Genomic DNA, 12,009 nt, shown 5'->3' with positions numbered 1-12,009 from the left:
CAACTACAAAAGTGTTTCTTAGAAATGCAAACCCATAGTCCTAATTATTCTGCTGCATGATATTCTGACCACTGCCTAGGTACTTATTTCAGGGAATACAGGATTATTTTAGTAGAACACAAAATTTCTATTGAATCTGCAAATTTGTTTAAAGCAGAACTAATCTTAATCAGATGGAAGTAAATTTCCATTTTAAAAGGACTGAGTAGCACCCCCCCTCAGTGAAGGCAGACTTTTCCAGTAAAAGCCACCAGTTTCAGTTGCTGGTAAAGTTCCAAACTTAAACCATTTGAGCTAAATTTGTATTTGGTCTTTGCCTCAGGCAGAGTTCTTTTGGAAATGAATACACACAAAAGTTACAGGAAGAAGTACTATGTATTTGCTAAACTTTTCTACAAAGATCTCAATCCTGGAACTGGCAAAAAAAACTTATTGGAAGAGGGCCAGGCAGTCATTAGTGTACATCAATATTTCAACATCAACAAATCCAGGAGTCTACTGGATCAGCAATCTAAATCTTTGAACTGGAAATCTCACCCGTGTGCATATCCCTCCAAGGACAAATGGCATTAGTGTGGGAGGGAGACAAGGTCAGAAACTGCCTGCCCAGCCCAGTCTATTTATGTGATGCATCCAGGGCCACAGGAACCAACCATGCAACTGTTTCTCTCAGATTAATGGAAACGAGCAATATTTTTAGCAACTGTTAAGTATTCTGATTCAAAATAATAAGAAGAAAAAAATCCAAGGCTTTCTGCTTACATAGCTACTTATATTTGAATGTGCAACATCATATTTCGTGACCAGAAGCCTTGAGAGCAGGAAAGTGGTTCAACACCTGCACATATTCAAGACCGTTTTGAAGCACGTACTTAGGTTCAAACATATGGTTAAGTCCCAATAATGCTAGTTTTGAACGTGTGCGTTCCTCTTCCATTTCTGTCTTCACACTAAGTAGCTGCTGTTATAGTGGCAAGACTCCAAGCAATATTTGCAGGAGAGCATCAAGGCGAAGTGAGGGTCAGATTTCTGAGCATACCAAGAAATCATTGTGCTAGGATGGCTAGAGGATCTGGCTGGAATTGCTCTAACCCCTCTGCTGGTGTGGCTGGTGTTAGCTCCTGAATGTTGCTTTTGTGTGTTGCAGCTTACTTTTACAGCCTTCCACGTTGAAAATCATTTGCTTTGTAAGTGGGACTCTGTTACTATCCTGAATGGCGGCTCTCCTGGGTCTCCTGTCATAGGAAAATATTGTGGAAACACATCCCCTGGGACTATTCGGTCTGGTTCCAGCAAGCTAGTTGTCATCTTTAACTCTGATCACTCAATTCAAGGAGGTGGCTTTTATGCAACATGGACAGCAGAATCTCTAGGTAAGAGAAAAAATACTGGGTTTGTCAGGTCTAACATAGTAGCACCTCATGCCTATATAGCACTTTTCAACCACAAAATGAAATAGGATTCCTCCTCTTTACTTCTGTTTGCATTAAAGAACAAAAGAAATACATGCCAACATCTTCAGCATTCCGGAGAGAAGCCAGCACTAAAAAAGTCAAGTATTACACCAGTGTTGTCTGATCTCACACAATGAAATCAAATTTGGACCGATTTAATACTTTTTAAGCCTCCCACTGGCAGTTTCTTGATGTGTGTAAATTGATACCATGCCCATTATCCTCCCAGCAGTGGTATCTATTGTCAGTGACTATGAGACATTTCATTTCTTGAATAACAATTGTTTCACAGTTTGATTTGGTTTAAACACTTCAAATTAGAAAGAGGTCAGCTTCAAAACAGAGAGGCAGAGAGAACTCCTCAAAGAGCACATGTGACAACAGCCTAAAACTCTTCCTCTTTAGTGGAGATGTTGGTACACTTTGGAAGGTGGTACACATGCAGGATTGAATTAGGACATTTTAAAAATCCCTCTGTTGAAATTATCATCTCTCCAGATTGAAAAAATAAAAAAACCAAACGGTAGCTCAGCATTTGTACACTGTCCTTCAGGAGGTGACTGAAGGCAGGTATAGATGTGCTGGCTGGTGGCAGGGAAGAATTCACTGTGCCTTTCTACCTCAGTACAGAGCTGACAATGTGTTCCCTAGTGTCACCTCCAGCTGCAAATCTTCTGGCTGATGCCGATCAGCTTTCCATCGGTTAATGATCTAGCAGTATTCACACAGCCAGTTGATGGAGTGTCGTCTTAAACGTATCAGTAGTCTGTGCTTGCTGTCACAAGCAGGTTTTTGACACTTTTCCTTGTCGTCACTGGAATTTCACGTGCAAGGAAGGCCACTCTTCAGTGATGTAGTAGACATTAGCATACACGTGCAATGTGCATAGTTGGTATTCTCTCTGTGAAAGGAGATTTCTTTTTTTATATACCTGGGGTCCTTTCCTCAGCTTTCTTCTCATTTGTTCACTGAGAATCTCTGGGTTTACATTCTGTATGTGTGAGCAAAACTTGGCCTCATAGCCTTCTAAACACAATTGCCATTATCTAACATAGCAGAATGAAAAATAAAACCTTTCTTTTAAAGCTAACGTATATATTTTAATTAAGAGGAAAAGAAGTAGAATGTTATAAAGCTTTTTTTGCTCTTTATTCATCCATCGTCACTGAAATAATAATGGGTTGCTAGTACTGTACGCATAGCCCTAGTAAATCATTCTTGGCATGGTAGTTGCAAGTATGTTTCAAATTAACTAAACTTATTATGTATAAGAACATGAGCTGTCACAGAGCCATGACCAACTATTCCCCCTTATAAATGAATCTGTTAACAATTTTTAAAGGCATGTTTTTCAGCCCTCTCCGTAATCCCACTGAGATCCACAGGGCTGCCTGGGCTGGAGGAGAAGCCACCATTTTGCCCTGGGTAAACGGATGTAGCTTGAGTAGATTCACATGTAGAACTGCATTATTAACCTGTTGCAGAGTGAGAAAAACAAGGATTCGGCAGTAGATTGATTTTTTTTTTCCCCAGGGTACTCCTCTGAATGGCTGTCAGTCATGATGTTCGTGCTGTGGGGTGTGGGAAGGAACCTGCACAGTCTTGGGAGAAGCTCCTCATTAATGTATTTTTGACCCTCACTCTCTCTGTGTCCTAATTGTCAGCAACATATAGGTGGACCAGAGCAAAAGGGTATGAACCGGCAAGGAGAAGAAGCTTGTGAAGAAGAGAAAGTAAAGTACAAAGACAGATCTCTAGAGTGTAACTACCTCCCTGCTGCAGGGGTGGGAGAAGGAAAATTAAGCAGAAGAGGGGTAAATGAAATTTGAACGGGTGTCAGGGCTTTCCTCTCTCACTCTTGCAGCCACAGAAGCGAGCAGCCATTCAAAGCTGACACCAACAGGAAACATTTGAACACTTCTCTCACCTGTTGCTATTTTTTCCAGGATGTGGTGGAATCATTCATTCAGATAATGGTATGATCAAGTCTCCTCACTGGCCTCAAAACTTTCCCGTGAACACCAGATGCACATGGACCATCATTACGCATGAAAGCAAACACTTGGAGATGAACTTCCACAGTAACTTCCAGATCCCAGATAGCAATGGAAGTTGCCAGAGCAGTTATGTGAAGGTAAAACAATTGTTGGCATTAGATCAGCAGAGCAGTGCTTTAAGAAGTCATGATTCCAGAATGCTGTTTTTCAATCATGTCATAGCTAGGATTGTCAAGGCACAAAAATCAGGAAGTATAAACTGAAATCCTTGCACCAATACAGTCAATTTCCTGTATGCCTTGAGAACTGGCTTGTATATATTTTTAATTTTTATCAGTTCTTGAGGTTTCACCTCCATCACCCTACATGCTGCCCCAAAAATGAAAAATATGAAAAAAGTACATGTGGCTTCAGAACCAGGAAATAATGAGAAAATATAATGTAATGAAAAGACCTTTTCAATTACTCCAGTGAATAAAACAACAGGAATGTGACACTATAATTCTACAAAACTTCTTTATAAGTATATAAATTGTCCAAGTTGCACTAATCCTTCTTTTTTTTTATCTCAAAAAACAAAGATAGCATTCTTATCTTTCATAGGTTGTCAAGAACCACTTGTTTTCAAATCAATAGAATGGAGTGGACATGCTTTGAATTTTTCAGTGTCATTTATTTCTCAGGCATTTGGCATACGTTCAGTGGTTTTGTGCTCATTTTCTCCACAGCAGTACAACTCCCACTTGAAATAAAGGGCAAACATAATTTGACAACATGTAGGAAGACTTGAGCAGCTGTACATCTGATCTATACCAACTAACTTACAAACCACAGTTGCACTCTTTTTTTTAAGGCTGTGGAAAATAATACTATTAGATTTGTCTTTTCATAGCCTGCTCCTCTGATTCATTGATGTAATATGTTACAATAAATTTCACTAATATGAAAGGCTTAATGCCACCCACTAAAGATGCTTTAATTTCAAATTTCTAAACTGTCTGGAATGACATGGTCAAAACTATGCCAACTGGAGATTTTCTCCATAGAGAAAAATCTGAAATTTTTGGTGATGTCCACCTCTGTTTCTGAATGTCCAATTTGAGATGTATGAAGGTGTCTGGACATGAAGAAGTGCAGAACAGGTGTAAGTTTCTTCCATTCATTCCAAGCTGAGCAGCCAAAAAAGAGGAATCCAAAATCAATAGTGACTTTGCAAAATCTTGGCCAGGCCATGGACTGTTTATATTAATCCTTTGAGCATCCATTGCCTCAAACACCTGGCCAGATGAATGAGGTTATTCATATGCCTACACTTACAGACTAACCCTTGGCTAACCCTTTCTAGGATGGTTGCTTAGAGCAATCACAATTTCATGTGGTTGTTCTTGTTCCACTAGACTTCTTTCAAACACATTATTTTAAAAACCAAATATTATTTGTTTTTAATATATTTTTGGTATAAAGTACCAGTAAAAAAACTGTTCAAACACATCGATGAAAAATAAACTTATTATTAGAATAAATTTTTTTTTCTTTTTTCTTAAGGAGACATTTTAAGTCCTTGGCAATAAACATCCTGATTCAGGAAATTATTTAAGCACTCAGAAACATCAAACATTTATGCCCATGTTTCATTTTATATGTGTGTTGAAATTCAGTGCTTAAACCGTGAGCCTCAAGCACATGTTTAAGTAATTACCTGAAGAGGGTTTCACTTAAATACCTACCTAAACCTGCATGTGCTTCTTGAATGCATGGTTTGATTGAACTTAAATTGGTTATTAGTACAGTTGAAGTAATAGTAACAAAAAAAAATGTATCTTTTTCTTTATTATTTTTTTGTGAATTATATTTTTTTTGTTAACTTTCTACATGATTTGACACTTGTCATTGAACAAGTGAATGCAAAACAACAAAAATGGGAATAATTTTTGTTTAGCAAGACTAGATATTAAGGATCCAGATCTTCCAGTTTTATGCCTCTATATTACCCTAGCACAACAGCTTTGATTTTTATTGACTTATGAATAATAGAAGGATTGCATTTAATAATTAATTGTATACAAAGATATTCATAGAGTGTATGGAGACAAGCTAGCAGAAACAAAATGGAGGTAGGTAATGATGTGCATAAAATATTTTTCTCTGGTTCCCTGGACCTGATCTATTTTGGCTCTGCTATCAGCAGAGGTTCAAGCAAATGACCTCCAGATGCCCTTCATAGGTCCCTGGCAACCTAAGTTATTCTGTGATTGACTCCTCAGAGAAGTCTTTTTGTCTCCACTGACTGTACAGTGAACAGAGAGTGATTAGCTCCAATTTAGATCTCTAAGATTCAGTGTGAGATGAATCCTACCCTAAGTCTATGGAAAGAACAGTTGCATATGCAATCCTGGGGGGGGGTCCCACAACCTACATAGGCTTTGAAAGCACTAAACCATTTCCAATCTGGGTTTGTCAGGTGTGGAGAGGAAATGATGAAGAAGAAGCAGCTTTGTTAACTACAGGATGTGGAAGTTCAGCTCCTGATCCTGTTGTTGCTCCAAACAATGTGATAACTACAGTATTTCAGTCTCAGGATGCTCCTGGGCCAGGTTTCTCTGCATCTTTCGTAAGCAGTAAGTAACATTAAAGCCAGATGGCTGCTCTATTAGTCCATTTTGGATTAGTCTGATCTGTGTGTAGCAATTCAGACCTCAGTCCAACAAGGCATTGAAGCCTCTGCCCAGCTTTTGAAACCAAGAGTTTCCTTACTGAATGCAATGGAGCTACTGTGTGCTCCAGTGTTGGACTTGCCAAAGATCCTTCATGCAGCTATAACTTTGTAGCTATTCTTAGCCACCTTTGCCTTTTCAGTGTGCTGGAAAGAAATGAATAGGCTTTAAATTTTAAGAATTTGTTTCTCTTTAGTTAAACTGTTTGGAGGCTAAAGCTATAATCTTCTTAAAAAGCAAAAAGGATCTGCTCCTCCTCTAGAATTTTTATCTCTGTTCTTCTTTTCAAGGCACATGCTGAAACTGTGGTAATTTGTCCTGTGTATGATGTAGCCCATGTCCTTCACATAAACTGCTCTCAAGAGAAATGTCTTCTCACCACCTGCTCTGGCCTTTGCTTTGCTTTGTTGTATTTGCTTTCATGTAGCTCAAGTAGCATTTCTTGGGTGGGCCTCTCCATTTCTTTCACCATGGCCTGTACTTTGTGATGGTCAGACCCACCAGAAGTGTAAGAGGTAGTGCTCAATTGCCGTCGGTTGTTTGGGTTTTTTTGTAGGATGTTGCCAAAGGAAACCACTTTCCCTTCACTGGATTCAGATTAAAACAGTGAGAAATGAAGTGTTTAGAGGAAGACACTATTGAAGTATATAGAATTCTGAACTGAAACTGCTTTTGTTTTTATAATGTCTGCACTAATGTTGTCAGTAACGACTAACAGCCTCTTAGTGGAGACAATCACAGGCTTCATATGGCTGTTCCTAACCTTATACCAGCATTTCACTGTGCACTGCACTGTTTTAAGCCTGTGGCTTAAAATAAAGAGAAACCCCAAGGCCATGCAAGTCATTAGGATCTGAAGGAGCTCCATGAAAACGAACAGTTCAGTGTGCTTGAGAAGTTCTGGGTGGCAAACCTTTCCTGCCTCTGCATGTAGCAAAGCAACCCAGAGAGGGCCCTACAGCAGACTGCATCCTCTTGGCTGTCAGGCATGAAGCAAAAATGGTACCACTTGCCACTAACGTGGGTATTTTCAAATGAGCCTAAACTGCTGATGTGCCCCAATAACTCCCTGTCCAGTTCAGCTACATTTGTACGTACTAAGGGATTTTGAAAAGTGCAGGCTCCAAACCGGTAAGAACGGCAGTGCTGTGTCCTTCTGGTTGGTGGGCTGAAGGGCTATGGCCTGGTCTTATCCAAGACATGCAAAGATACTGTGTGAGGCTGTAGGCAGGAAGGCCTTATATTTCCCAAAAACATTGCTCTGTGTGTGTGTGTAAGACCTACTTTTGCCATCATGATATATACTACTCTCCCTGGTCTTTTGATCAGCTTCTTAAGAAGAGATGAGGTCCTTGTGTACATTATAGGTTTTCTCACTGCAAAAACGGAATGATGTTATCCTCTGGATTATAACTATGTCTTATTTATGTTTGCAGGATGCGGAGTAAATTTCACCAGCCCTGCAGGTCGTATCGTCTCTCCTAACTACCCTAGTCAGTACGATAACAACTTGAACTGCATTTATATCATAGACCAGGGACCACAGTCGCTGGTGATTCTGGAGTTTGAGACTTTCCACTTGGAAGGTAACTGGTTCTTCATAATTTCAGTATGTACTATGAAGTGTAACTTCTTACTTGAAAACATACCAGACTTCTATCATGGAAAATGGTTGATGGTTTAGTTTTCTGGTCCATTCTGAAAATCATTTACAGACATTTACAGAGATAGTTTTCAGGGTTCAGTTTTGCATCACTGACGGCTTCCAGAAGAGTGAAGATAGATCTCACTCATTGAATATCTTGCATCAATGAAGCTGGGAATTTGCCAGGTGGGTGGAGTGTAAGAGTGAGTGTGGCCAATTTGGGTGTTTGTTCCTGTCTTTTTTTTTTGCCATCGAGTCTTATAATCGTTTTGATCTTAGGCCAGCTGTTTTGATTTTCAGTGTTTCTGTTTCCCTAACTGATAAAATGGATATAAATATACTCAGGTATTATACAAGAATGTACGAACATATAAATGTGAAACTAGGTGAAAGACTACAGTAGCTGGAAAGCTATAAAAGTTGTTACCCTGTATATACCTATCAACAAAAGTCACTCTTGAGATTTTCAAACTTGGCAGCATTTATCCAAGAAATAACAGGTATAATATCCTGGTCTCATTGATCTGAATGGTAAAACTTTCCCAACTTTGATTGATTGATAGGATCAAATTTTTTATGGGTAGGGATGTCGTGATAACCCAGAGGGACCAGTGTGTCCAAACTACTTGGGTGGCATCACATATTTTGAGGCCATCTTAATTTGATTCCCTTGAAGTCACCTAGACAAAGAGATTTCTGAGTAATTTGTTACTAACCTGGGATGCGTAATTTGAATTTTTCTTCAGACCAAATCATAAAGTCAGAAAATAGGCTTCCTTTATTTTCTTTTTAAGTGTGCAAACTGTTTGAATTCAGAAGTATTCTGGTCCAAACTTAATTTAGGTCTGAGACAAAGATTTGATATGACCATGATTTTATCGGAAACAGTTTTTTCATCTCCCAATACAAACTGCTACTTTAAGAATTTCTCTTTTTAAATGAAATGTAAACCACAGAAATTACATAATTTCTTTACGTAGAAGACATTATTATTCAGCAGACACTCTAAATATTAGGCTGAATCAGATTATGCCAATTTTGACATCTCTGTGTCTATATTCTGTCTGTGCATTCAGTTAATTTATAAATTAACTCAAACTTTTATTATTAGGAAGGTTAAAGCAAAGAGGTAAGTGATACAGACATATTAATAAACATAGACCTAAATAAATGCTAAAAATATTCTACTTCTTGCCGGGCAATTTGCTCCTTTATTGTTATAGGCTTCCTTAGGCTACACAAACTAAAAGTCCTTAGTCACATGAGAGAAAAGAACTTTGGGTATGAGCTAAAGGACATCTGGTTACAAAAGAGGAAGTATGACACTCTCCAGTTGTTGATTGTTAATATTTTTCACAAAATCTTAAAATATAACCCTGCAGCAAAGAGAAATTGCCTGGGTTTGAATTGGAAAGAAGATTGAAACCACGATCTTAAAAACTATCATGCAGAAGTGAAAACGTATTCAGCTGCCCCACTGAACATGTTTAGCACATGTGCCTATGGGTTTCCAGCATGAACTCCCTTAGTTCTTTTGCAAAGGCAGAGCAATGTTTGGCAGCATCTGTTAAAAACATTTCCAGTTATTCCATGTGCAAAGAAGCATTGCACCTGCTTAGATTGTTGCTGAGTGTGGCCTTTAAAATCTTAACCATGCTAGTACAGATGTTCTAGATTGCGTTTTTAAAGTTTAGCTACATGTCCAATTAACATAATTTACTACCTATTTGACCTCTCAAAAGAAATCCAATTTTTTTTTCATGGTTGTTTAGTAATGAAATGAAGTAACTAAAATAATGCCTGTAAGGCATACATATCTCATTGACTTTAACTGGTTGAGATATCTTTTCCAGATAATTAGAAGGCAGAAGGTAATTGGTTACAGTGCAGTGACACATTGGTACAAAATTGAATGACTTCATGGGTTAGTCACAGATCTCTGCTGTAGAGTAGTGATGTTTTCAATTATGATGTCTGTTCCGATTATAAAGAATGACTCCAAATGAGGCAGTTAACCCACAGCAGTGATACAGTGTCAGTATCTGGAACCAAACGAACATGACACGCATGTACTATGTATTAAATATGTATTAAGCACTAAACATAGCAAGCAACAGAGCAAGAGAGAACTGGAGGAAGCTGCATTCGTTGATTTTGTGATCAAAATTTCATAGAATCATAGAATCGTCAAGGTTGGAAAAGACCCTTAAGATCATCGAGTCCAACCATGAATCTATCACTGCCAAGTCCATCTATACCATGTCTTTGAGCACCGTATCTATCCGTTCTTTAAATACCTCCAGGGATGGAGACTCAACCACTTCCCTGGGCAGCCTGTTCCAATACTTGACCACCCTCTCGGTGAAGAAGTTTTTCCTAATGTCCAACCTAAACCTCCCCTGGCGCAGCTTGAGGCCGTTTCCTCTCGTCCTATCACTCGTTACTAGGGAGAAGAGACTGACCCCCACCTCGCTCCAACCTCCTTTCAGGTAGCTGTAGAGAGCAATAAGGTCTCCCCTCAGCCTCCTCTTCTCCAGGCTAAACAACCCCCGCTCCCTCAGCCGCTCCTCATAAGACTTGTGCTCTATTAAATTAAATTTAATCTAAAATTTAATCTAAATTGGCTGCTTCCTTGTAGGTAGAAAAAATGTTTTTATCTGACTTTGAGCCCCTGAAAATAAACATCTAATTTAGATTTATCATCTAGACTTATCTCCTCCTATAGTGAAGTGAAAAAGATAGTGCTTTAAACCAAAAAGCAAACGTGTCGTACAGGTGGAATGAATTGCCCTCTGAAGGCCTCTCTCACTCATTACCCATTGACTATTCCAGGAAGCCATAGACAATAGCTTACACAAGATACTTAAGACAGGCAGCAAAACATAGGCAAGATTAACCCTATGAATGGAGTTTGGCTTAGTCTCTGTAATTTCCTTGCAGCCCGAAGAATGTCTTTTCCTGTGCCAAACTGAATATGGTTACAGAACCTCTCTTTTGATTTGCCTGTTTTGTGAAGCTGCATAGGTTGCTGTTTGCTTCGTGTAGTGCCACCTACAATGTTGTGTTTGGTTATTTTATAAAGAACCAAACAAATGGGGCTGAGTTTGTTTTTTCAGCCCCATTTGTGCAACAGTGATAAATGTTGTCTTCCTTCTGTCCTCCCTCCTTGGATCAAAGGTCTACACAAATCTAATGTATTAGAATTAGACAAAAAAACTTACCTATCTTAGTAGACTTGCTATCTGTAGTATTTATACTCTGTCCATACAAAACAACTGCATTGTGCTGATACCATGTCAACCTGAAAAATGTTTTAATAACTTGTTTATTTCTCCTTTTTTTTTTTTAAACGTGCAACTGTAATTTTGCAATCTGAGATAGGGTCACAGCTTCATTTTGGAGTCTTCTCTGTCTGCTTTCTCAGTTGTTACTAGGCAATTCAGAAAACAGACAGCTTTTGCAATAGATTATTTTGAAAGAGGATATATATATGAAAGACTTGTAAGTCCTTGCTTTCAAAATAGTATCTTGTGCTATGGACCTGGTTAATATATTTCACAGGAGTATATCTGCGTAATACTTTTCCTACATTAGTAATTACTAATTGTATTACCATTTATACCAGAAACTACAGTTGTGAACCAAACCCTCATTATTTTAAGTTTTACAAACTTTAAACAAAAAGACAGGTTCTGTCTCAATATAGAATGAAACAGAATCTATGGCTATAGACAGAGAGATGGAAAGAGGACATTGTTATTAATGATGATAGTTAGGGGCCCAAATTCGGTCAAGGTTTTTGTGCAGGCATCGTATCAAAGAAATGATGTTACGGAGAATAATGAGACTGGACAGAAATTTCTGCTAAATGGAAAGGAGACAACACAAAGGCATATTTCAAAATGTAATGTAAGAACAACTGAAGCTCTTATCATGTGAACTTTGGAGGCAGGAGTCAATGTATCAATGCTGAGCGGTACCAAGAGATGACAAATAGAGCGCAGATAGATAACAAGAAGCCTTGAAAGCAAATACATGCAGCAATTCAAAGAAAGAGGGATATGTTCATAATGTCAGGCCAAGTAATTGATCTCTCCAGCAGTATTTGGAAGAAATATTGTCAAGGCTAGAGGAACAAATGGTACAGTATTCATGTTGGAAAAATTGCTGGGTTTTGGGTGAGAGTCATAGGTATGTGG

At 38.5% G+C, this 12,009-nt stretch overlaps 1 protein-coding gene across 1 annotated transcript in view; it reads left to right on the top strand.

Moving 5' to 3' along the window:
* CUBN (cubilin) overlaps positions 1-12,009 on the top strand; it is a gene marked incomplete at both ends in the record, with an annotated part of 152,681 nt that overhangs the window by 116,027 nt on the left and 24,645 nt on the right. Inside the window, 4 exons of the mRNA XM_082329622.1 lie at positions 1,148-1,373; positions 3,401-3,588; positions 5,913-6,069; positions 7,602-7,751. Coding sequence (XP_082185748.1) covers positions 1,148-1,373; positions 3,401-3,588; positions 5,913-6,069; positions 7,602-7,751 — 721 coding nt within the window. The remainder of the gene's footprint in view (positions 1-1,147; positions 1,374-3,400; positions 3,589-5,912; positions 6,070-7,601; positions 7,752-12,009) is intronic.

Source organism: Platalea leucorodia (genome assembly GCF_965183815.1).
Source record: "Platalea leucorodia genome assembly, chromosome: 1".
Lineage (NCBI taxonomy): Eukaryota > Metazoa > Chordata > Aves > Pelecaniformes > Threskiornithidae > Platalea > Platalea leucorodia.
This window is presented reverse-complemented; position numbering and strand designations above follow the sequence as displayed.